The sequence below is a fragment of the Lagenorhynchus albirostris genome, chromosome 14 (genome assembly GCF_949774975.1).
Source record: "Lagenorhynchus albirostris chromosome 14, mLagAlb1.1, whole genome shotgun sequence".
NCBI classification, from domain to species: domain Eukaryota; kingdom Metazoa; phylum Chordata; class Mammalia; order Artiodactyla; family Delphinidae; genus Lagenorhynchus; species Lagenorhynchus albirostris.
The window spans coordinates 82,150,085-82,173,352 of NC_083108.1; the positions used below are offsets into that span (position 1 = coordinate 82,150,085).

The 23,268-nt window shown below is 39.5% G+C and overlaps 1 protein-coding gene and 1 non-coding gene across 2 annotated transcripts; one reads left to right on the top strand and one right to left on the bottom strand.

The window, feature by feature from the left end:
- Positions 1 to 39: 39 nt before the first annotated feature.
- Positions 40 to 22,042, top strand: GTF2H3 (general transcription factor IIH subunit 3). Its single transcript, XM_060121229.1, has 13 exons — positions 40 to 128; positions 3,098 to 3,177; positions 9,016 to 9,122; positions 9,516 to 9,682; positions 11,900 to 11,962; positions 12,847 to 12,876; positions 13,025 to 13,053; positions 15,834 to 15,908; positions 16,687 to 16,740; positions 19,677 to 19,745; positions 20,124 to 20,259; positions 20,373 to 20,409; positions 20,497 to 22,042. Exons 1-13 carry the CDS (start codon positions 116 to 118, stop codon positions 20,564 to 20,566), a joined length of 930 nt encoding a protein of 309 aa, XP_059977212.1. The 5' UTR covers positions 40 to 115; the 3' UTR covers positions 20,567 to 22,042.
- LOC132504586 (U6 spliceosomal RNA) lies at positions 13,562 to 13,666 on the bottom strand. Its single transcript, XR_009534972.1, has one exon. It is a non-coding gene; the product is annotated as a U6 spliceosomal RNA (small nuclear RNA).
- Positions 22,043 to 23,268: the final 1,226 nt, after the last annotated feature.

A 23,268-nucleotide genomic window follows, 5' to 3' on the forward strand; every position in this document is an offset into this window, starting at 1 on the left:
CGGCCTGAGCCCAGCACTCTCTTACGTCACTCTGAGGTGCCGGAAGTTGGGGTGCGCCGTACCCCGGAGGCCCGCTTGACTGCAAGCGGCTTTTCGCTGAGGGACACGGGCAGCTATGGTCTCAGACGGTGAGGGCTGCGATGGCGGGACCCGGACCCCGGGGCTGAGCAGACTTTACCCGGCCAGGGCCGGCCAAATGGAGTATCAGTATATTCTGGGGGCTGGGTGGAGCTTGTTTGGTCTTTAGAGGAGTAGCGAATGTACTCATTCAGTAAATATTTTTGGAGCGCCTCTTGTGTGCCCGGCGTTATTTCATGCCCTGGGAGATACATAGAGAACGTTACAGACTCGTGGAGGTTACCGTCTAGTGAGCGAGACAGACAGTAGGCAAGTAAATAAAAATAATTTCGAAGGGTGACAAGAGCTGTGACGACAGTATAAAGTGATGATGGGGTCGATTGTGATTAGGGGATGATCAAGAAGGAGCTGCTTTCGATAGGGGTCCAGGGAAGACCAGTGATATTGAAACTAAGACTTGAGTGACTTTATAAAGACCCTGTGGCAAGTTGAGCCACTACATTGCAATGGGAAGACGGAAAGGGGGCACCCGGGGGTAGAGGAAGGTGGAGAGACTTTCGTTCATACATTAAGCTACCAGTTATAGAGCCTGATATCTTAAAGGGAGAAAAAAGGCCAGGGTGGTGGGAGTAGGGTGGGCTAGAAGGATGAGATCAAGGAGCTAGCCAGGTGCAGGGCCCTTGTGGGGCTTGATCTCTATTTTAAGTGTAATACAAAGCCGTTTTAGGGCTTTAAGCAAGGTAGGTTTACTATCTGATTTACGATTTTTTTTTTTTTTTTTTGGCCACGCAGTATTTTGCGGGATCTTAGTTCCCCGGCCAGGGATAGAACCTGTGCTCCCTGCAGTGGAAGCGTGGAGTCCTAGCCACTGGACCTCCAGGGAAGTCCCTGATTTATGGTTTTAAAAGATTACTTTGGCTGCTGTGTGGGACATGGACTGCAGAGAGCAAGAGTAGAAATAGGTCCTTTCAGAGGCCATAACAATTGTGCACGCATCCTTCATCTGTTTTAATCAATATCACAGCCCTGTGAGGGACGCAGACCTTGTATGGCCCCTGTCTACAAATGTGGAGGTAGAGACCCAAAGAAGGAAATTCATAGTGACATTCCATGTGTATATGGATACACACCTCTCCTGACAGGCAGCACTTTCTGTTTTTCTCAGGCTTGATAGTAGCAAGGAAGGCCCTGAGAGTTGGGAGGTGGGACCTGATGGAGAATAAGGCCAAAGGCTTTTGGGTAGAGGAGTGAGGGCCTGTGGGAGACACAATTAAGTGCCTCTTCTGTGCCAGGCACTTTCTTCTGTGATTTATGCAACATTACGTTATTAATTCCTCATTCTTTGAGGAGTCCACGGTTTAGAGGGCAGAGCTGGGAAGAGAGATCAGAAACACAGCTAAGTGTAAAATGAGGTAGTGAGTGCTGTCATGAGAAGAGAAGTGATGCTGTTGGTGTTCAGAAGTAGGCAGTGGGGCTTTGAAAAGCCACAGTCATTAGAGTCAAGCAGATCTGTCTTCAGAGTTGGGTGTTAGCTTTGCTACTTGCTAGCAGGCCATGTGACTTAGAGCAAGTTACTTTCTCTTGCAAAAGAGAAATACCATGTTTCCCCTAATCTAAGATAGTATTGTTTATGAAATGTGCTTTTATTTTATTTAATATACCACTAAGAGAAAATAAAATGTGATCAGTCATAAGGGTAAGATGCCATCCTCAGTTCAGCATCTGTCAAACTTAAAAAAAAAAAAAAGAAAAAGAAAGGAGGGAGTACATCTTATAAGTGGTGAAAGATAGCAAAAGATAGCAATAAGTCCCTTGCTGAGTTGTCAGCATGGGATGGGATGATAGGATTACATGTGCCGGACCTGATGCAGAGGGGCTGAGATTTCCAGTCTCCTGAGATGGGGGAGCCAGGACCTGTTGGAAGACCTAGGGAGGACTTCTGGGTGAAGACGTAGCATTGGTTTGGGGCCTTAGAGAGTAAATAGGATTTGGGTATGTAAGCAGACATCAAAGACAGGGTGGGATTATCCTGATACAGGGAACAGGGAACTGGAGGATGGAAAGTATGGGGGCAGGAAAGGCATTGTTGCTTTTTGCTATTAAATGAGCATCCTGTTTTTTTTGTAACAGTGTGTGCTTATGGGTTCATATGTCTGTCACCTCAGAATGTAGGCTCCTTGAGGGCTTGGACTCAGTATCCTCAACACCTAACACTGGTACTTAGTGTAAATGTTTGTTGAATGAACTAATATGTTAAGTTAGCCTCTTTAGTTGTGTCTGTCACTTTGTAGAGAGTAGCCTAATTTTTTTCACAGTAAAATCTTGACATAGCAAGTGCTTTCCACTCTGGTTTTCACCTTGTTTTTTCTTTTTTTTGGCCTCACGGTTTATGGGATTTAAGTTCCCCAACTAGGGATCGAACCCGGGCCCTCTGTAGTGAGAGCTCGGAGTCCTAACCACTGGATCGCCAGAGAATTCCCCTCATTTTCACCTTTTAAAGATTGGTTCCTAAGTATAATTGACCTTGCGGCTAGGTGATTTGATGGACTTGGAGCCAAATTGATTCTGTGTCTCCCTTTAAATCTACCCCCCCTGCCACCCCATGCCTGAAATTCTACTAGTGATTCTAACTACTGGTTAATCTGTGCTTTTTGTCCTTGACCAGCCATTTAAAATGCATATGTCTTTGGATTCATAAAATAGATATTTATTGATCATCCACCACATGCTAGGCATTGTGCTCGGAGCAGAGGATAAGCAGTGACAAAAGAAACAAAGCTTACATTCTAGTGCATGAAAGGTACAGATGTACAGGAGGCAAGCAAGAGCTTGCTAAGGGCCCCCAGAGCTTTAAATCTTTAAAAGAACTTGGCCTTGTGTTAATTTCATGATTGTAGGACGATAAACATGTGAAGGCATGTAGTGGTGCTTGCTCTGGATCTAATTTACAAATCGAGAATGTTACCTTTGTTTCACTTTTATGAGGCTAATGTTTTTTATTTTTTGTTAATATTTTCAGAAGATGAATTGAATCTTCTGGTTATCATAGTTGATACCAACCCAATTTGGTGGGGAAAGCAAGCATTAAAGGAATCTCAGGTAAGATTGCTTGAGAAGGCTTTTGGATAATTCTGGTTTGACTGAGTATATGTTTATGTTGCTTTTTTATTAAGGTATAATTTACATATCATAAAATTCACCCATTATAATGTACAGTTCAGTGTTTTTTTAAGTAAAAATCACAGTAAAGTTGTTTAACCATCACCACAATTCCGTTTTAGAACATTTGTATTTCCCCCCAAAGTTCCCGTGTGCCTGTTTGCAGTCACTGCTTCTACCCCCTAGTTGTAGGCAACCACTGATCTACTTTCTGTCTCTACGTTGACTTTCCTGGACATTTTATATATCGATTCCATATAATATGTAGTCTTTTTTAAAAAACACTTTCTATTTTGAAATATATTGTTTTGAAATAGTTACAGACTCACAGGAAATTAGAAAAGTGGTACAGAGAGGTCCTGTGTGCCCTGGCTTCAGCGTCTCCCAGTAGTAACATCTTATATAACTGTAGTGCAATAGCGAAACCAGGAAATTGACATCAGTACCATCTACAGCCTTTATTCAAATCACAGCAGTTTTGCATCCACTTGTGTGTGTATGTTTAGTTCTTGCAGTCTTATCACATGTAAGATTTGTGTAACCCCAACCAGAATCAAGATACAGAGCTGGAAAAAAAAAAAAAAAGATACAGAGCTGTTTCATCGCACAGGAGCTCCCTGGTGGAGGCATCCTTCATGGTTGCTGTAACTTTCTAGTCCCTGGTACTAATCTACTAATCTGTTCTTCATCTCTAGAATTTTGTTATGTAAATAAATCAGACAGTATGCAACCTTTGAGGCTGGCTTTTTTTCACTCAACATAATGCCCTTGATCTATTCAAGTCGTTCCATGTACAGAAGTTTGTCCTTTTTATTGCTGAGTAGTAGTCCATGGTGTGATGTACCATAGTTTGTATAATCATTCACCTATCAAAGGACATTTGGGTGGTTTCCAATTTTTGGCTATTACATAAAAAGCTGCTCTGAAAATCTATATACAGGTTTTTGTGTGGATGTAAGCTTTCATTTCTCTGGGATAAATGCCCAGAAGTGCAACTGCTGGGTTGTATGTTAATCACATGTTTGATTTTATAAGAAACTGCTTTACTGTTTTCCAGAGTGGCTATACCATTTTACATTCCCACCAGCAAAGTTCTTTGTATCTTTACCAGCATTTGCTGTTGTGACTTTTTTATGTTAGCTATTATTATTATTATTATTATTATTAGCCTCACCTTGCAGCATGCAGGATTTTAGTTCCCCAACCAGGAATTGAACCTGGGCCCTCAGCAGTGAAAGCACAGAGTCCTAACCACAGGACTGCCAGGGAATTCTCTCGTTAACGTTTTATAGTTTTCATCAGACAAGTTTTGTAGATTTATACCTAAATACATGTTTTTTAGCAACTGTAAATGAGTAGTATGTTTCAAATTTTGGTTGCCACCTATTTAATATTAGTATATAGAAATATGATTGATTTTTGTGTGTTGCTCCTATATGCTGGGACTTTGCTTAACCTACACTTACTTATTAGTCCTAGCAGTGTTTTTTTTTTTTGTTTTTTTTTTTTCGGTACACGGGCCTCTCACTCTTGTGGCCTCTCCCGTTGCGGAGCACAGGCTCCGGACGCGCAGGCTCAGCGGCCATGGCTCACGGGCCCAGCCGCTCCGTGGCATGTGGGATCTTCCCAGACCAGGACACGAACCCGTGTCCCCTGCATCGGCAGGCAGACTCTCAACCACTGCGCCACCAGGGAAGCCCCCCAGCGGTGTTTTTTAGATTCCTTGGGATTTTCTAAATAGACAGTCATGTCATCTGCAAGTAGGCACAGTTTTATTTTTTTCCTTTCCAATGCACATACCTTTTATTTTCTTCTCTTGCTTTATTGTACTCATAAGACTTACAGTACTACGTTCAGTAAGAGTGGTGAGAGTGGACATCCTTACCTTGCTCCTGATCTTAGAAGGAAAGCATTCAGTCTTTCACTGTTAAGTATGGTGTAAACTGTAGCTTTTTTTTGTAGATGCTCTTCATCCAGTTCAGGAAGTTCTCTTCCTAGTTTTGCTTGGAGATTTCTATCATGAATGGATGTTAAGTTTTGTCAAATGATCTTTCTGCATCAATTAATGATTTTTCTCTTTAGCCTGTCAATATGGTGGATTACACTGATTTTCAAATAAACCCCACTTGGATTCAGTTTTTATCTGTTTTATGATAGATGCTGGTCTATAGTTTTTTTTTTCTTTTTTGTACTGTGTTTGGCTGATTTTGGCTTCAGGGTGATCCTGGCTTCATAACTGAATTGGGAAGTGTTCTCTTCCGTTTTCTGGAAGAGATTATTTAGAATTGGTATCAGTTCTTTAAACTTTTGGTATAGTTCTCCAATGAACTTGTCTGGACCTGGAGATTGCTTTCTGGTGAAGTTTTAAACTATGAATTAAATTTCTTTAGTATTAATTAAACTATTTGAATGATCTTTTTCATGTTGGGTGAGTTTTGGTAATAGGTAGTCTTTTGATTTTGGCTTTTTTCACTTAGCATAATATTTTTGAGGTTCATCCATGTTGTAGCATATATTGGTGGTTCCTTTTTATTACTGAACAGTATTTTATAATATGAATATACCTCTTGCTTCCCTGGTGGCACAGTGGTTGAGAGTCCGCCTGCCGATGCAGGGGACACGGGTTCGTGCCCCGGTCCGGGAAGATCCCACATGCTGTGGAGCGACTGGGCCCGAGAGCCATGGCCGCTGAGCCTGCGTGTCCGGAGCCTGTGCCCCGCAAGGGGAGAGGCCACAACAGTGAGAGGCCCACGTACCACACACACAAAAAAAAGCTGCTTTGAATGAATATACCTCTTGTTTATCTGTTCACAGACATTTAGATTGTTTCCCCTTTTTGACTATTATGAATAATGCTGGTAATTCACAAACAAGTCTTTGTATGAGCATATGTTCGCATTTCTCTTGAATAGTTAGAGACCTATGAGTTGAATTACTGGGTAATATGGTAAGTTTAGACTGAACTTTTTAAGACGTTGCCAAACTTTTCAAAAGTTGGTACACCCTGGGACTTCCCTGGTGGTGCAGTGGTTAAGAATATGCCTGCCAATGCAGGGGACACAGGTTCGAGCCTTGGTTCAGGAAGATCCCACATGCTGCAGAGCAACAAAGACTGTGCGCCACAACTACTGAGCCCGTGAGCCACAACTACTGAAGCCCACGCACCTAGAGCTGGTGCTCCGCAACAAGAGAAGCCACCGCGATGAGAAGCCCGTGCACTGCAATGAAGAGTAGCCCCCACTCGCCGCAACTAGAGAAAGCCAGCCCACAGCAACGAAGACCCAATGCAGCCAAAAAATAAAATAAATAAATGAAATGAAATAAAATAAAAAGAAGTGGCCAAAAAAAAAAAAAAAGTTGGTACACTCTTTTCCATTCCCATCAGAAATGTATGAGAGTTCCAGTCTTGTCTTCACATCCTTGCTGACGCTTGTCTATCTTTTTGATTATAGTCATTCTAGTGTAGGTGATAATATCTCATTTTGGTTTTAATTTACATTTCCCTAATGACTGATGATGTTGAGTCTTTTGTTCGTATGCTTATTAGCCATCCATATATTTTCTTTGGTGAAATTTGTATTCAAATATTTTGCCCAATTAAAAAATTTTTAAGTTGGACATTTTCTGAATGTTGTCTTTTTTAAAAATAACTTTATCAAGCTAGAGTTGACGTACAATGAGCTGTACATGTTTAAAGTTTTACTTTGTTATGTTTTAAGTGTTTAATTTGTTATGTTTTCATTTATGTATACATTCATGAAATTATCACCACAATCAAAATAATGAACATATAGATCCATCACCCCCAAAGTTTCTTCCTGTTCCTTTGAATTCATCCCACCCACCTCTCTGCCTGTCCCCTCCCGAGGCAACCAGTGATCTGCTTTCTCTCACTATAGATTAGTTTGCATATTTTAGGTATTTATATATATGGAATCAAACAATTTTTTGTTTTGAGTTTTTTTTTTTCTTTTTTGGTCTGGTGTTTTCACTCAGCATAATTATTTTGAAATTTGTCCATGTTGCTACATGCATCAGTAGTTCATTCCTTTTTATTGCTGAGTAGAATTCCATTGTACAGCTAGACCAGTATATCACTGCATATTACCATATTCTCCAGGAAGACTGTCTTATTTTGAACTCTCATCAGTGGTGTATGAGGATTCTGGGTTTGTTTGTTTGGTTTTTTTTTGGTACCAACACAAGATGCTCTGTTTTCTTATTTTATCTTTTGCCAGTATGATGTACCAAAATGATCTCAATTTGCTTTTCGTATATTTAATGGTCCTTTGTATTTCTCCTCTGGGGCATTGCCCATTTTTCTCTTTGCATATTCCTTTTATTTATTTATTTTTAATGGTTTGTGGACACTCTTTATATTAAAGGTTAACTCATCTGTCATATGTTGCAATTATTTTTTTCCAGTTTGTAATTTGCCTCTCACTTTTTTTTTTTTTTTTTGCGGTATGCGGGCCTCTTTCTGTTGTGGCCTCTCCCCTTGCGGAGCACAGGCTCCGGACGCGCAGGCTCAGCGGCCATGGGCCACGGGCCCAGCCGCTCCGCGGCATGTAGGATCTTCTCGGACCAGGGCACGAACCCGCGTCCCCTGCATCGGCATGCCGACTCTCAACCACTACGCCACCAGGGAAGCCCTCACTTTTTTTGTTTAGTCTTTTTTTTGCCATACAGAAATTTTAATAGGTTTGTTTTACATTTTCAAAAATAGAATGAGTGAAATTTATCAGTTTTATTTTCTGCTTGAAGTATTTTTTAAGAGAAACATGCTTTATTACATGATTATAAAAATATCCACCTGTGTTTTTTTAGTAATATTAGTACTTGTCGGAATGTAAACTCCATGAAAGAAGGGGTCTTCGCCTGGCATATAATAGGTGCTCAGGATACTTAATGAATGAATTCAAAAGTTTTACAATTACCAATTTTATCAGTATATATTAATTGTCTATTCCATGTGTAGCAATAGTTTTCTAGTAATTTTATCATAGAAGTTGTGATATGTTTGCTATTCCCTGAATGTTATGCAGAAAACATTTGTGGAATATTGTAGTGATGTAGAATTGGTTTCATAAGTAAAATTAGAAAACTATAGTTTCTTTTCTTCAGGTTTATCCATATTTTTGCTATGAATATATTTATTTATGAATAAATAGGTTGTATCAATTAACAGTATAACAGCTGGAAAAATAACAGTGAAAATGAATGTCTTTGCATATGATTTCTTGTCTCAGTTGGAATTTTTGTCTTTCTTGGGTTTATATTTCAAGTTGGACTGTTTTCATTATCGTGGAGGATGAAAATGTAGCTAGTAGACAGTTATGTAAGGGAGGAGAAAAAGTAAGGGCAATTCTCTATAACCAGTATAAAGATTGATGCTACTGACTAAATTATATTTAGGTCATCTCTAGCACAAATCAGTCATCATGTTTATAAAAAAGGACGCTATCTCCTTACTTCCCCAGTTCCATCCCATCCCCCAACAGCAATTCTTCCTTCATTTTGCTCTGCTCTGTGGGATCTGACCTGCCATGTGTTGTTTTTCTAAGCAAGTCAGAAATGAGCAAGTCTATGCTGTTCAGTATTGGAAAACTGTAGATTTCAAATGTTTTTGCCTATGACTTTGGAGGGGGGGAGCTCCAGAGCAAATTTTTAGAAGTGAATAATTGTCTAAAATTTAAATGAAATCTTAATCATTTCAAGGCCTGACATAGCTATTTGGATAGCTAATTTACCTTTCTTTTGTCTTCTGTTTTTCAACAGTTTACTTTATCAAAATGCATAGATGCAGTGATGGTGCTAGGAAATTCTCATTTATTCATGAATCGTTCCAACAAACTTGCTGTGATAGCAAGTCACATTCAAGAAAGGTATGACCATTATGATTACTCTTCCTGTTCAGTGCTTAGGGACCCTTGGACCAGATATTACTGGGGTAGATAAATATACCTCAAATAATAAACTGGTAGTAGGTAAGAATTTGGTATGAAGCATTTCAAGAGACAGTAACCCAGTACCTTCTTTATTCTTCTCGTTTTTTGAGAAAACAGTGGAATCATCAAGATATTCTGTGGTGGTAGACTCATGTTTGCCCACTTGCCTATTTTCTACATTCTTTAAAACTGAAATTTATTATGGAATCTTGAGAGTCTGGAATTGGTGTGGTTTTTGTTACGTGTGCTGGATTTCACTTTGATGTTTAGTGAGGGCTTCAAGTCCTGGTGTAACTAGGTTCTTTTTGGTGTTTTGTTTTTCTGTTTCAGTCGATTCTTATATCCTGGAAAGAATGGCAGACTCGGAGACTTCTTTGGAGACCCTGGCAACGCTTCTTCTGAATTTACTCCCTCAGGAAGCAAAGATGGAAAATATGAGTTGCTAACAGCAGCAAATGAAGTTATTGTTGAAGAGATCAAAGATCTAATGACCAAGAGTAACTGCTTTCAGCTTTTTTTTTTCCTTCCATTATTGCTGTTTGCATGTGGAGTTGAGTGTGGAGGTCCTTGAGGCTTTGAGTCCAAAACTTTGAGCATCTCGATACTATTTGCTTCATTCTCTCTTTTCTTTTAAAAAATCTTTTCCGTCAAAGCCTGTGCATTAGCTGCCTGACCTCTGCAGCATTGACCCTGTTCACCATCCTCCACTTCTTAAAATACTCTGGTTTCTGAGGATAGCCTGTTGACCTATTTTTCCTCTTTTTTGGACCATTCTTTCTTCCATTTCTGACTTTTTCTTCTTAAAAATGTATACATTTTTTTATTCTGCCGGGTTATTTTCTTATTTTCTCCCTCTGCGTGTTCTCATCCACTCTTGTCATTAATTATCATTTATTTATGAACACTTCCCAGTTTTTGTCTCTAATCTAGCCTTTCTTTCAACTTGCAAATATCTCCACTTAAATGTCCCACAGTCTCATTAACACGGTCCAGACCAGTTTCATTGTCTTTTCTCTCAGACCACCATTTCCATTTCCTATTTCTCTCACCCCCCAGCCACCTACTTTTGCAAAATTTTCTGTTTTGACTCCTTCCTCCTCATCCAGCATCTAATCAGCTGTGAGATCCTATTAATCTATCCTCAGCAGTATCTCCGAAGTCTGACCCCTTATTACCTGCCATCTAGCTGAGCCTTGGCAGTGCTGACATTTGGGCTGGGTGATTCTTTATTGTGGGGCTTTCCTGTGCTTTGAAGGGTACTTAGCAGCATCCCTGGCCTCAACCAACTGGATGCCGTAATATCCCCCGGTGGTGAGAACCAAATGTCTCCCATGGGGCACAGCTGCCCAGGTGGAGAGCCTTTGCTCTAGATCGTTGTTACTAACTTCTTAACCGACTCCTGTCTCTCTCCGTTCCAGTCTTTCCACTCAGCATCTAGAGGTATCATTCTAAATATTAGAGCTGCTGTTCCCGCCCTTAAAGACCTTTTGCTGATTCCCTGTTGCCTGCAGGCAGTGGTTTCAATCTGTCTCCTGTGTCCAAATCACCTGTAGGGAAAAGGCAGTTCTAGAGACAGAAAGTGGATTAATGATTTCTCCTGGGGCTGGGGAGGAGTAGAGAAGTGATGGGAATGGGCCCAAGTGATCTTTCGGGGTGATGGAAATGTTCTACAGTTGGATTGTGGCGAGGATTTACATCCCTATAAATTTACTAAAAATCATTGACTTGTGTGCTTAAAAAGATAATTTTGTGATCTGTAAGTTATACCCCAATAAAACTGTTAAAAATCACCTGGAGGGCTTGTTAAAATGAAATACTGAACCCCACTCCATAGTTTCTGATTCATTGGGTTTAGGGAGGGCCCAAGAATTTGTGTTTCTATTGAGTTCCCTGGTGATATTCCTACAGCTGGTTCTCGAATCATGTTTTGAGCAACCACTGGCCCCCAGGGCAAAGTCCCAACTTCTCAGTATAGTGTTCCAGACCTTTCCTGGTCTGACCTCCCCATGGGGTATCAGTGCTCCTGGACCAGTTGCAGGCCCTGTTCGCACAGCGTGTCAATCTGGGCTCCCCACCTTCTTGTGCTGAAGGTATAGAATTTTTATTTTTATGAGAGTGACTGTTTTTCACTCAAGTCTCTGAATAAGTTGTAAACCTCGTCCCTGCCTCCCACAGCCAGGGCACTTTCTCCAGTCCTCTTATCGGCTTTCCCAGGCAGGTGGGAGGCAGTGGGAAGGGCTCGGGGCCTGGCCAGGGGCCACTGTCCAGGCTGCCTGCAGTTGCACAGGGCCTCTGCTACTGCTTAGGTCATTGAGCAACCACAACCTTCCCCAGTAACACCAGGATACTTTTTATTATCTGTTTTTTATAACATAACCATTTTAACCATTTTTAAGTGTACAGGTCAGTGGCGTTAAGTACATTCACGCTGTTGTGCAAAATCACCACTGTGCATTTCCAGAACTGTTTCATCATCGAAAACTGAAACTTTATACCCATTAAGCAACAACCCCCCATTCCTGCCCCTTCAGCCCCCAACCACCGGGGTATTTTAAATTGAGAAAATGTTTAAAAATTGCTTATCTATGTTTTTAAACCCAGTTTGAAAATGTCATCTGATTTCATTCATGAAGAAGAATGCTTTGGTTTGAAAATGATTTTAGGTCAAGAAAGTACCTAAAAATTCCCTTTTTAATGTTTTTTGTTATCTACAGGTGACATAGAGGGTCAACATACAGAAACTCTGCTGGCAGGATCCCTTGCCAAAGCTCTTTGCTGTATCCTTGGTGTTTTAATCATTCAGAAGGTGTTTTCCTGTAATAAAGAGATCTGAACTTGTGATAGTTCTCAGAACCTTGGGTGCCCATGTTAATGGAAGGCATGAGTGTTCTAAAGTGGTAGATAATCAAAAAGTAGTTTATCTTGGCTTTGACATGTTTTTAGGACAAGCTAAGAATGAGAAGACTCTAGTTTCTCCAGCATGTCTTGCCCGTAATTCATTGTTCCTCAGGATGCTTCTTTGCTTCTTATTAGACAAATTAAAAAAAATTTTTTTTTCGTCTCTCGTGTTGGAAGCAGGGTTTAATTTAAAAAGCCATTTACTAACCCTGGGGCTTATTAAATGAGCAGCTGCTTCTCTGCGGGAGAATGCATTATTTTGCACACCTTTATAAGCATTTTGATTATGTTTGTGTGATATTTTCTCAGCCTTAAGTAATTTAGTTTGTTAGTTTTGTACAATATTGAGTCTGTCCAGACCTTGATTGGGGGTGTCTGATCATCTGGGTATGCTTTTCAAATTCATTATCTCATTTGATGGTGTATTGATTTACTTGTGTTCCCAGTATTCAAATCCAGGACATGGTGGATAATCATAGAACAAGCAGGTGGATAATCAAAGAACAATCAAATCTACTAATTTTAATTTTCTGGGATAAAGATCATATTTTGGTCGGGTTACAAAGCCCACTTGATTACAGAGTTAGTAATTGGAAGCTCCCAATCAGTCTTGTTTTATGTGTTTATTGTGGGCCTTGGAGCTTTTCCTTTTTTCAGCTGGGTGGATGCTGGATTTATTTAACTAAAATTGAGGTTATTTTTCTGTTTACTATTAGTATTTATGAAATAATATTTTAAAATTCCTTAATGCTAAGAAAATAAGACATTCATAGAATGAGCAAGGATGTTAAAGGTAGGCACCTACATTCTTCTACGAGACTGTAATCTTTATTTTACTACTATAACTTTCAGGTACTGTTTAAAAATTGGTGAGAAAACCTTATATGTAATATGTTTAATAAGATTCAGTTAAATTGTTCACTGTTTTTATCTCTTTATAGATAATCAGGAAATGAAATCAAGGATATTGGTAAGATTAAAAAGATATCAAAACGATGTTTTTATACCAGCTAAAGCCAATTAGAAAACATAATGGGAAATAAGACCCATTTATAATAGAAACAATAATTATTAAGTACCCAGAATTAATTAACAAGGAATACATAAAATTGATTATGATGAAAAATGAAAATTCTGAGAGGCATGAAATAATTGAATAAATGGAGAGCCGTATTTTTTTCTTTTTAAAATTCGTACTTTATTATTTATTTATATTGTTTTTAACATCTCTGTTGCAGTATAATTGCTTTAGAATGGTGTGTTAGTTTCTGCTTTATAACAAAGTGAATCAGCTATACATATACATATGTCCCCATATCTCCTCCCTCTTGCATCTCCCTCCCTCCCACCCTCCCTATCCCACTCCTCTAGGTGGACACAAAGCACCAAGCTTGTCTCCCTGTGCTATGCGGCTGCTTCCCACTAGCTATCTGTTTTACATTTGGTGGTATATATATGTCCATGCCACTGTCTCACTTAAAAATATGGAACGCTTCACGAATTTGCGTGTCATCCTCGCGCAGGGGCCATGCTAATCTTCTCTGTATGGTTCCAATAAAATTTGTATTTTTTTTAAATTGAAGTATAGTTGACATACAATATTATTTATGTTACAGGTGTCTGATACAGTGATCCACAATTTCTAAAGGTTATACTCCATTTATAGTTATTATAAAATATTGGCTATATTCCCCATATTTTTGTACAGTTGTACAGTGTATCCTTGTAGCTTATTTTATGCATAATAATTTGTACCTCTTACTCCTTTACCCCTATATTGTCCCTCCCCTCTTCCCTCTCCCCACTGGTAACCACTAGTTTTTGGAGATCCATACTTTATTCTTCAATGTCAATTTTTCCAATATTAAACTGTAAGTTCAATGCAATCTCAGAATATTAATCAGATTTTTTTTCCTGGCAGAGTGGGGGGATTTAAGAAAGTCAACAGTTTATCTGAAAGAATAAATCAATGAGAATAGCCAGGAGCTTTCTGAAAGAAAATGGTAGGCAGGAACTTGCTCCAGTTGACTTAAAGAAAGACACACAACATAAGAGTTGTGAGTTGTTAAGTTTTATCCAGAGTCTTACTGAGGATTATAGCCCAGGAGACAGCCAGTCAGCTGTGAGGAAACTGCCCCAAAGAGGTAGGGGAGAAGCCAGTTTATATGTGATTTTTTGGCTAGGAAATTCATGCAGTCAAGCATATATCTTGGTAAAAGATTACGGCTAATCACGAAGAACAGGTATCTCAAGTTAGTGATTTTAGTGCTTTTCTATTTCTTTTTTCAGTTCTTGTCTGCGAAGAGGCAAGAATCTGGGGTCATTGAAATTCTTCCTGAGATATGCATCTAACTATCTAAAGGCCTATTTATCCAAAGCACAGAGTCCCTCATCCTGTTTTTCATCCTGAACTCCTCTCAGGGTGCGCTGTCGGTGGGCAGCTGCAGTGAGTTCCCCGTTAACCCTTGTAGAACTGGGTAGTGAGCAGTTCTCTTTGTTCTTCTTTGTGCACACTCCTTTAGGCATTAAAACACATTATAAAGCTACAGTAACTGTGGTTCTGGTATAGTAATAGGCAAACAGATAATGGAAAAGACTAGAGTCCAGAAACCAGGTACAGTGGGGTTTGACATATGATAAACGAAACACTTCAAGTTAGTGGGAGGGAAATGGATTATTCAATAAAAGGTACTGGGTCAGTTGATTGGCCATTTGCGGGAAAGCAAAGCTAGATCTCACTGCTTATACCTAAACACATTCTAGTAAAGATCAAACATTTCAATGTAAAAATTCAAGTCATAAAAGCTCTAGAAGAAAATATCTGTTTATAGTCTTGTGTTGATGAGTATCTTGCTAAGCATGATATGAAACTTTAAAAGGAAGCGTAAGACCTCAAAAAAATAAACCCCCCAAAACAAGGATGGGAAAAAAAAAAACTATTAGGAAAAAGTACTTTCAGTATAGCTACCTGACAGGATTAATGTAATATTTCTAAAATAAAAAAGAGCTCTTGTAAATTAATTTTTAAAAGTCAGGGTTGACTCTAAAGAAACAAGTGGGAAACGAGCAATCTGCAGAAGAGGAAATGAAAATGACCAGTTAGCATATGGAAATATGGTCAGCCCTACTAGGGTTATTGCAAGGTTATTCCCTTGCATCGCCCATGGGAGGATAAACTGGTACAGCTTTTCTGGAGGGCAGTTTGGTAGTATGTATCAAAATTAAATGTGCAGACACTTCTGTAATCTCACTGATTATTTTAGGAGCTAATCGGAGAGTTGTGCAAAGGGTGGATGAGAGCGTTCGTTAGAGCATTGTCTAAAACCGAGGTTTGGAAACTGCTTCAATGTCTTCTATAGATAATTGGTTAAACGGTGGAAATCTATGAACTCAGCATGAAGGATGGTTACATCCAAATTTATTGATGTAAGATTTTACCCCCAGATATTGTGGACTGAAAAAGCAGGCTGCAGAACACTAGATAGAGTATCATCCTGGGGGGTGTATGTGTGAGTACATATACATGGCCACATAAGTGCTCTTTAGAAACTATTAACAAGGGTTATTTCTTGAGGGATAGGATTTGGGGGAGATTTTTGCAGTCATCTTTACAGTTTTAGGTATTATTTAATAACTTCAAAGACAAATTAGAAAGATGATATTGGTTGTAATTTGTAGTATATTGTGATGACATTTGAGTGAGAATACTAGGATGTGGCTGAAAGGTATTAACATGGATGTGATTTTTAGGTTATTAAGGCTGCAGAAGACAGCACGTTGCAGTATATGAACTTCATGAATGTCATCTTTGCAGCACAGAAGCAGGTGAATTGAGAGCCTTCTTTTTAAAGAATATTGGTTTCATAATGAAGGAGTTAATTTTATTGTTTGAATGACCTACTTAGAGAGGTATTCTGACCAGATACTTATTAAGGGATTGGGAATCTGGAATCCATATTTTGTACAATACTAGTCATTTCTCTATTTTGGGTCCTGGACCCTTGAGAATCTGATGGGTCCCCAGAAAAATATGCACTCAAGCAGTTTTGCAGATAGTTTTGTGGTATTCCTGCAACCATTTAGCCCATCCTTGGACCCCAGGCTAAGAATTCTAGGTTTTATAGTTTGCTGCATACCTTGCTTCAATTTCTCTGTCTCTTTGCTTCAGGGAGGTCTTAAAAAGATTTGATATTTTTACTTTGCAAATAACCGAAGTGTTCAGATGAGTTATCACTAATACGTTTTCTTCTTTGATATGTTAAAAAAAAAAACTTCCTTAAAACTTCAGTTTTAACCTAAAGTGCTACTATAGCCATGTAAAATATTCTCCATCTTGGAGTGGTAGCATGATATAGTGAAAAGACCATGGACTTTGGGGACAGGCAGATTGGGGGTGACAGCACTGCTTCCCCTTGGCTCTGTGACCACCGCCCGGCCAAGGCCTGGGTGCTTCAGCTGTAAAATGAAAATCAGATATCTACCTTGCAGAGTTATTATGCACGTTAAATGAGCCATTTTAAGAATAGAGTCTGGCATATAGTAGGTTCTCACTGTAAGGTAGTCATTATTATTCCTATAATATTTTTTGAAATGTTCATTTCAGAATATTTTGATTGATGCCTGTGTGTTAGACTCCGATTCAGGACTCCTCCAACAGGTATATTTTATTTTAATTTATTTTTTAAAATAAATTTATTTATTTATTTATTTAATTTATTTTGGCTGCGTTGGGTCTTCGTTGCTGTGCACGGACTTTCTCTAGTTGCAGCGAGTGGGGGCTATTCTTCATTGCAGTGTGCAGGCTTCTCATTGCAGTGGCTTCTCGTTGTGGAGCGTGGGCTCTAGGTGCACGGGCTTCAGTAGTTGTGGCTCGCGGGCTGTAGAGCACAGGCTCAGTAGTTGTGGTGCATGGGCTTAGTTGCTCCATGGCATGTGGGATCTTCCCGGCCCAGGGCTCGAACCTGTGTCCCCTGCATTGGCAGGCGGATTCTTAACCACTGCACCACCAGGGATGCCCAAAAGGTATATTTTAAATGAATGTTTGGTGTTGGTGGTTATGAAAGCATGGTGTGTTCTCTTACTTTTTGTTAAATGCTTTTCATCTACCAGTCTTCACACATTTTTATTTTTTAATATTTTATTTATTTACTTATTTAGGCTGTGCCGAGTCTTAGTTGCGGCATGCGGGATCTAGTTCCCTGACCAGGGATTGAACCTGGGCCCCTGCACTGGGAGCTCGGAGCCTTACCCACTGGACCACCAGTGGGAAGTCCCCACGCATTTTTAGGGATTAGCCTGTATGATGCTTTAGATTAGAGCACCAACATCTCTCTGGTTTCTTTGATTATTTTTACTTACATTTTACACAATGATTTGATTGAATTTGTAAAAGTAATTTACACATTAAAACAAATTCAAGCAACACAGAAAAGTATTTTTTAAAAGTTAAGAAAAGGGCTTCCCTGGTGGCGCAGTGGTTGAGAGTCCGCCTGCCGATGCAGGGGACATGGGTTCGTGTCCCGGTCCGGGAAGATCCCACATGCCGCGGAGCGGCTGGGCCCGTGAGCCATGGCCGCTGAGCCTGCGCGTCCGGAGCCTGTGCTCCGCAAGGGGAGAGGCCACAACAGCAAGAGGCCCGCATACCGCAAAAAAAAAATAAAAATTCCCTTCAAATCCTATCATCTGAAAGTTACTGTTGTTAGTATTAGGTGAACAGCATGACAGATCTCTCTATACATACAGATGGAAGAATAGGTCACTAAGCAAAGACTTTTATAAAAATAGGATCATATTCCAGATCTGCGCTATTCTTTATGGTAGCCATATGGCTGCTGAGTTCTTGAAATGAGTCTGATCTGAATTGAGGTGTGCATAAGTATACACACTGAATTTCAAAGACTTAGTATTGGAAAAAACAATGTAAAATATCTCATTAATGATACTTATACTGATTACATGTTAAAATGGTAACATTTTGGATATATTGAGTTAAATAAAAATGCTCTTAAAATTAATTTTATCTCTTTTTTAAAAAATAAATTTATTTTTGGCTGCATTTGATTTTCCTTGCTGTGCACAGGCTTTCTCTAGTTGCAGCGAGTGGGGGCTACTCTTAGTTTCAGTGCATGGGCTTCTCATTGCGGTGGCTTCTCTTGTTGCAGGGCACGGGCTCTAGGTGCGTGGGCTTCGGTAGTTGCGGCACACGGGCTCAGTAGTTGTGGCTCGTGGGCTCGGGCGCAGGCTCAGTAGTTGTGGCGCACGGGCTTAGTTGCTATGCGGCATGTGGGATCTTCCCAGACCAGGGCTTGAACCCATGTCCCCAGCAATGGCAGGCAGATTCTTAACCACTGTGCCACCAGATGTTATTTTTAATCAAAATATGAAACTGAATTTTACTTTAACTAAAAAGGGAAACGAAAAAAAAACAGAAATAAGACTGAAGAAATTACTAAACTTTTGATAAACGTTTTTTGACTGCAAGAAATATTATTTCCTAAAAGATTAGTTAAAAGCACAAAATTGTAGAAAACTTTGAGTTTAGGTTACTGCTGGGGATGCGTGGGGAAAGGGAGATACAACCAGAAAGTACACCAGCTACAAAGGTTCTAGAATTATCCTATTTCTTAAGCTTGATGGTAAGTGCATGGTGTTTGTTGGGAATGTGAAAAGGTACAGACACTTTGGAATACAGTCTGAAACTTCCTCAGAAAGTTAAACATAGAATTACCAGTTGAGTCCACAATTCCATTCTTAGATATATATTTAAGAAAAATGAAAACGTGTCCATAAAAGATACTGTACATGAATATTCATAGCTGTGCTATTCATAATAACCCAGAAGTGGAAACAACTCAAATGCCCATCAGTGGATGAACGGATAAATAAATTGTGGTCTATCCATGCAATGGAATATTATTTGGTCATAAAAAGGAATGAAGTACTGATACATGCTACAATATGAATGTACCCTGAAAACATTATCCTAAGTGCAAGAAGTAAAAGGAAACATATTGTCTGATTCCATTTGTATGAAGTGTTCAGAATAGGCAAGTCCATAGAGATAGAAAGCAGATGAGTGGTTGCCAGGGGAAAGGAGGAATGGAGAATCACTGTTAATGGGGATGGGATCTCTTTTTAGGGTGATGAAAATGTTCTGCAACTAGATAGCGGTGACAGTTGCACAACTCTGTGAATATTCTAAAAACTAGTAAATTGTACACTTTAAAAGGGTGAGTTTAATAGCATGTGAATTACGTCTCACACTGTTACTAAAAGATACAATGAGAATGAATAAACATGGCAAGAATAGAAATTTATCAGTAGCAAACTAACAGGAAAAAGGGCTTGTACTCTTATACTACAGTCTTCAGAGGGTGAAAGGGTGTGGGCCAAGGGGAACGCAAGACATTTGAACATCTGAAGAGGTAGCTGCAAGTTTCTGGTCCTCCTGCACTCTGGGAAGAAACTCCCTTTTAATTCGCTGTGTCGTATCTTCCTCTCCTTTTGGACACCTGAAGAGTTGCTGGTGAGAATGACCTCCCGCTGGAAAAGCTAAGCGAGTGCTGGTTTGGCTGAGAGCCCTTTGTCTTGCAGGCTTGTGACATCACAGGGGGACTGTATTTGAAGGTGCCTCAGATGCCCTCCCTTCTGCAGTATTTACTGGTAAGGAAATGTCAACAGTGAACCTAATGCCTTGAGTCCAGTGAGACCCCTGTTTCCTGGGGAATGAACGGGAGTAAGATGGCTGATGCTTAGTAACTGGAAGAAAGGAACAGAGGGGTGACCTAGGGAATTCGAACCTAAGGGAGTCTTTGGACCCTGTAAGCTGTATGCGGAATGTTGTATGCCTGTGTGGTGGTGCTCAATAATTGTGGAATGGCTAGAAACACATTTCTAATAGTCTATTTCTAATAGACTTTCAAGGAAAATCTAATTTAGTATTCTCAGTGTTTACTGGCTAATATCTGCTATCTATGTCCTGGCTTCGGGTTGTTTTCCCCAATGTTTTAAATAAAATTTCCTTGCTTTTTTTTTAAACAGTGGGTTTTTCTTCCTGATCAAGATCAGAGGTCTCAGTTAACCCTTCCACCCCCAGTTCACGTTGACTACCGGGCTGCTTGCTTCTGCCATCGAAATCTCATTGAAATCGGCTACGTGTGTTCTGTGTGCTTGTCAAGTAAGTTCACGTAGCACTGAGTTTTTCTATGTTGTGGAGGAGTGTGCAGAAAACATCTCCAACTATGTGACTGTTAGACCGTCCTGTTCATTTTTCGTTTTTTCAATTTGCAGTATTCTGCAACTTCAGTCCTATCTGCACTACATGCGAGTAAGTATCTTTGAGGCTGTGTGGCTGGCTTGCCCTTTATAGAGATTTAGAGCATTAAAAAGTATTTCCTTCTCTGTATTATTTCAGGACAGCCTTTAAGATTTCTCTCCCTCCTGTACTGAAGGCCAAGAAAAAGAAACTGAAAATGTCCGCATGACAGTAAAAATTGTTTCCCCATCACTTAGAGCTATTAATAGAAATTATATGGCAGAATCTTTGTTAGGAAGGCTCTGAAAAAAATAGAGATATGTGTAAGATAAATTTTAGTGAACTTTCTTACAGGAAATATACTAAAACATCATCCTCATCCTATGCTTCCTGGGGGCTGATTTATTTGAGGGAGTCATTCTATGCAATGTACCCTAAAATTTTTTCTGACTGGTTTTTGTCCAGAAATGGAGGAAGAAAGCACAAATTTGTGATTTTTTTTTTAAATGAGGTGATCGTTTGTCAAAGCCATTCTGTACTGACTGATTATAAGCGTCAGAACCTACCAAGTCTAGGTTCTTACTGTGAAATGTATGATGTGAAATTTGAACACAGTTTTGGAAAAAGTGACTATTTATGGAGTAATGGCATTAATCAAGATAGAACATGTTACTTGAGTCAACACTTCGACGGTAGTCACATAAATAAAATCCTTGTTTTCTAGATTGAGATTTAGCTCCAGATATTAGCAGATACTTATTCTTTTGTCTGACATTAGTACATGTTTGGTCAGAGTTATCCAAATGATAGTTTGTCACTGAATATCTCTAAAATCTGATTTTAAGTGAGTAAGGAGAGTGAGTGCAGTAGTCTGGTGGGAACTTTTTCTTTAAGAACAGTTGTGTGAAGAGCTTATTTGTGAAAGCCAGGGTCTGGGTTCTGAGGGGGAATTTCTTGGGGAGAATGGATTCTGTACAGTGAAGTGTTGCCCCACATAGAATTCATCCCTTTTTTAATGAGGAGGGGGAAAGCATTAATACTGGAGAACTGTTCTCTAGAAGTTTTGGACTTAATACTGAAAAATTCTATAAGTTCAAAAGAAAGATTATTTGCAACAATAAAAAACTTATTTTTCTATGTAACCTTGAAGTTATTAAAAGTCCTTTTAAATTCCAGCAGAGTGTAGGAAGTGTTTTTAGGAATGGTGGCCAATTTAATTTTTTTTTAAAGTAAATTGACAAAGACCTATTTGTGTACACAACCTTGTATATAAATAAGATTTTAATTTTCTCTTGATACCATCTCAGAAACTGAGTCTCATTTAAGCAATTTGGTGTTTGGTTGGATTATTTCAAGTAGATTTTATATTCTGCATTTTCAATTTTGTTAACAAATACACAAAGATTTTGGTGATCACTTTGCAAGTATTTGCTAACCTTTAAGAATCTGTTTGTCTTTTAAAAATAATATTTAATATTTCACAGCCTAACCATGTGTAATGGAGATCTCTATTTTAAGTCTAGGAAACAAAGAATCATATATCTAAAGATGAATAATTTCAAACAAGCTGATAAGGTTTTTGTTATTACTTTTTCATTTGACATGTTTTATGAGCTGGCCTAATTCTGTTTAAATTTTATTTTTAACAGTTGTGTTTGTTGTTTATCTTGTATAAATGTTTATAATAAAATAATTTAAACTTTCATATTTGCTTATTTCCTCTCATTCATTGTTTATTTCATGCTCATTCAATTCATCTTCAACTCTGTACTTTTTACCTGGATTTGGTCACGTCAGACAGTTTTTTATTCAACTCTGAAGAACTTTAATTTCAAATCTTGCCAAAACTCTCACAAAAATATTGTTACAAATACTATACAATTATAGATTGATATGAAATTTTTAATACAAGATTTCTTACACACCATACATGGATTCTCGCAGTGAATTGGTTCACCACTGCTCTGATGGCTAACAAAATGAGTGAACATTTATTGAGTGCTTACTATATGCCAGGCATTAGCCTAAGCTCATTAGATATGCTACCTCACTTAGTTCTCACACAATCCTATTTGGGAGAGACTATTATCTCCTTTTTAAAGATGAGGAAGGACTTCCCTGGTGGTCCAGTGGCTAAGACTCTATGCTCCCAATGCAGGGGACCCGGGTTCCATCCCTGGTCAGGGAAATAGATCCCACATGCCGCAACTAAAGATCCCGCATGCCTCAATGAAGATCCCGAGTGCTGCAGCTAAGACCTGGCACAGCCAAATGAATGAATGAATGAATGGCTTCCCTGGTGGCCCAGTGGTTAAGAATCCGCCTGCCAGTGCAACGGACACGGGTTCAGGCCTTGGTCTGGGAAGATCCCACATGCCGCGGAGCAACTACGCCCATGTGCCACAACTACTGAGGCTGCACTCTACAGTCCACGTGCCACGACTACTGAGTCCGTGAGCCATAACTACTGAACCCTGCACGCCTAGAGCCCATACTCCTCAACAAGAGAAGCCACCGCAATGAGAAACCCGCACAACAAAGAGTAGCCCCTGCTCACCACAACTAGAGAAAGCCCGCACACAGCAACGAAGACCCAACGCAGCCCAAAATACATAATAATAATAATAAAGATGAGGAAGCCCAAGCTTAGAGAGGTTAAGTGACTTTCCCAAGGTCACTTAATGTAGAAGTAAGGTGAAACCCAAACCAGGCAGTCCGACCTCAGAGCCTGCACGCTTAGTTACCGAACTATAATAACGCTTGAGATACTTTGAGGCTACCGACATAAAAAGGAATTTTTTTTCAGGCAGAATTTTGATGCTTTTGCATCTCCCTAATGCTGGGCAAAACCTCTTGTGTGTTCTTTGATAAGACCTGCTTTCGGAGTTCTGAGAGCTCTGTGTGGTACAAACAAAGCCTTCAAAAAACTGG

Bases quoted from the DNA above. Each gene is read 5' to 3' on its own strand.
- GTF2H3 (XM_060121229.1), top strand. The intron at 16,741-19,676 runs GTATATTTTATT...TTTGTCTTGCAG, and splicing joins ATTCAGGACTCCTCCAACAG to GCTTGTGACATCACAGGGGG. The intron at 20,260-20,372 runs GTAAGTTCACGT...TTCAATTTGCAG, and splicing joins GTGTTCTGTGTGCTTGTCAA to TATTCTGCAACTTCAGTCCT.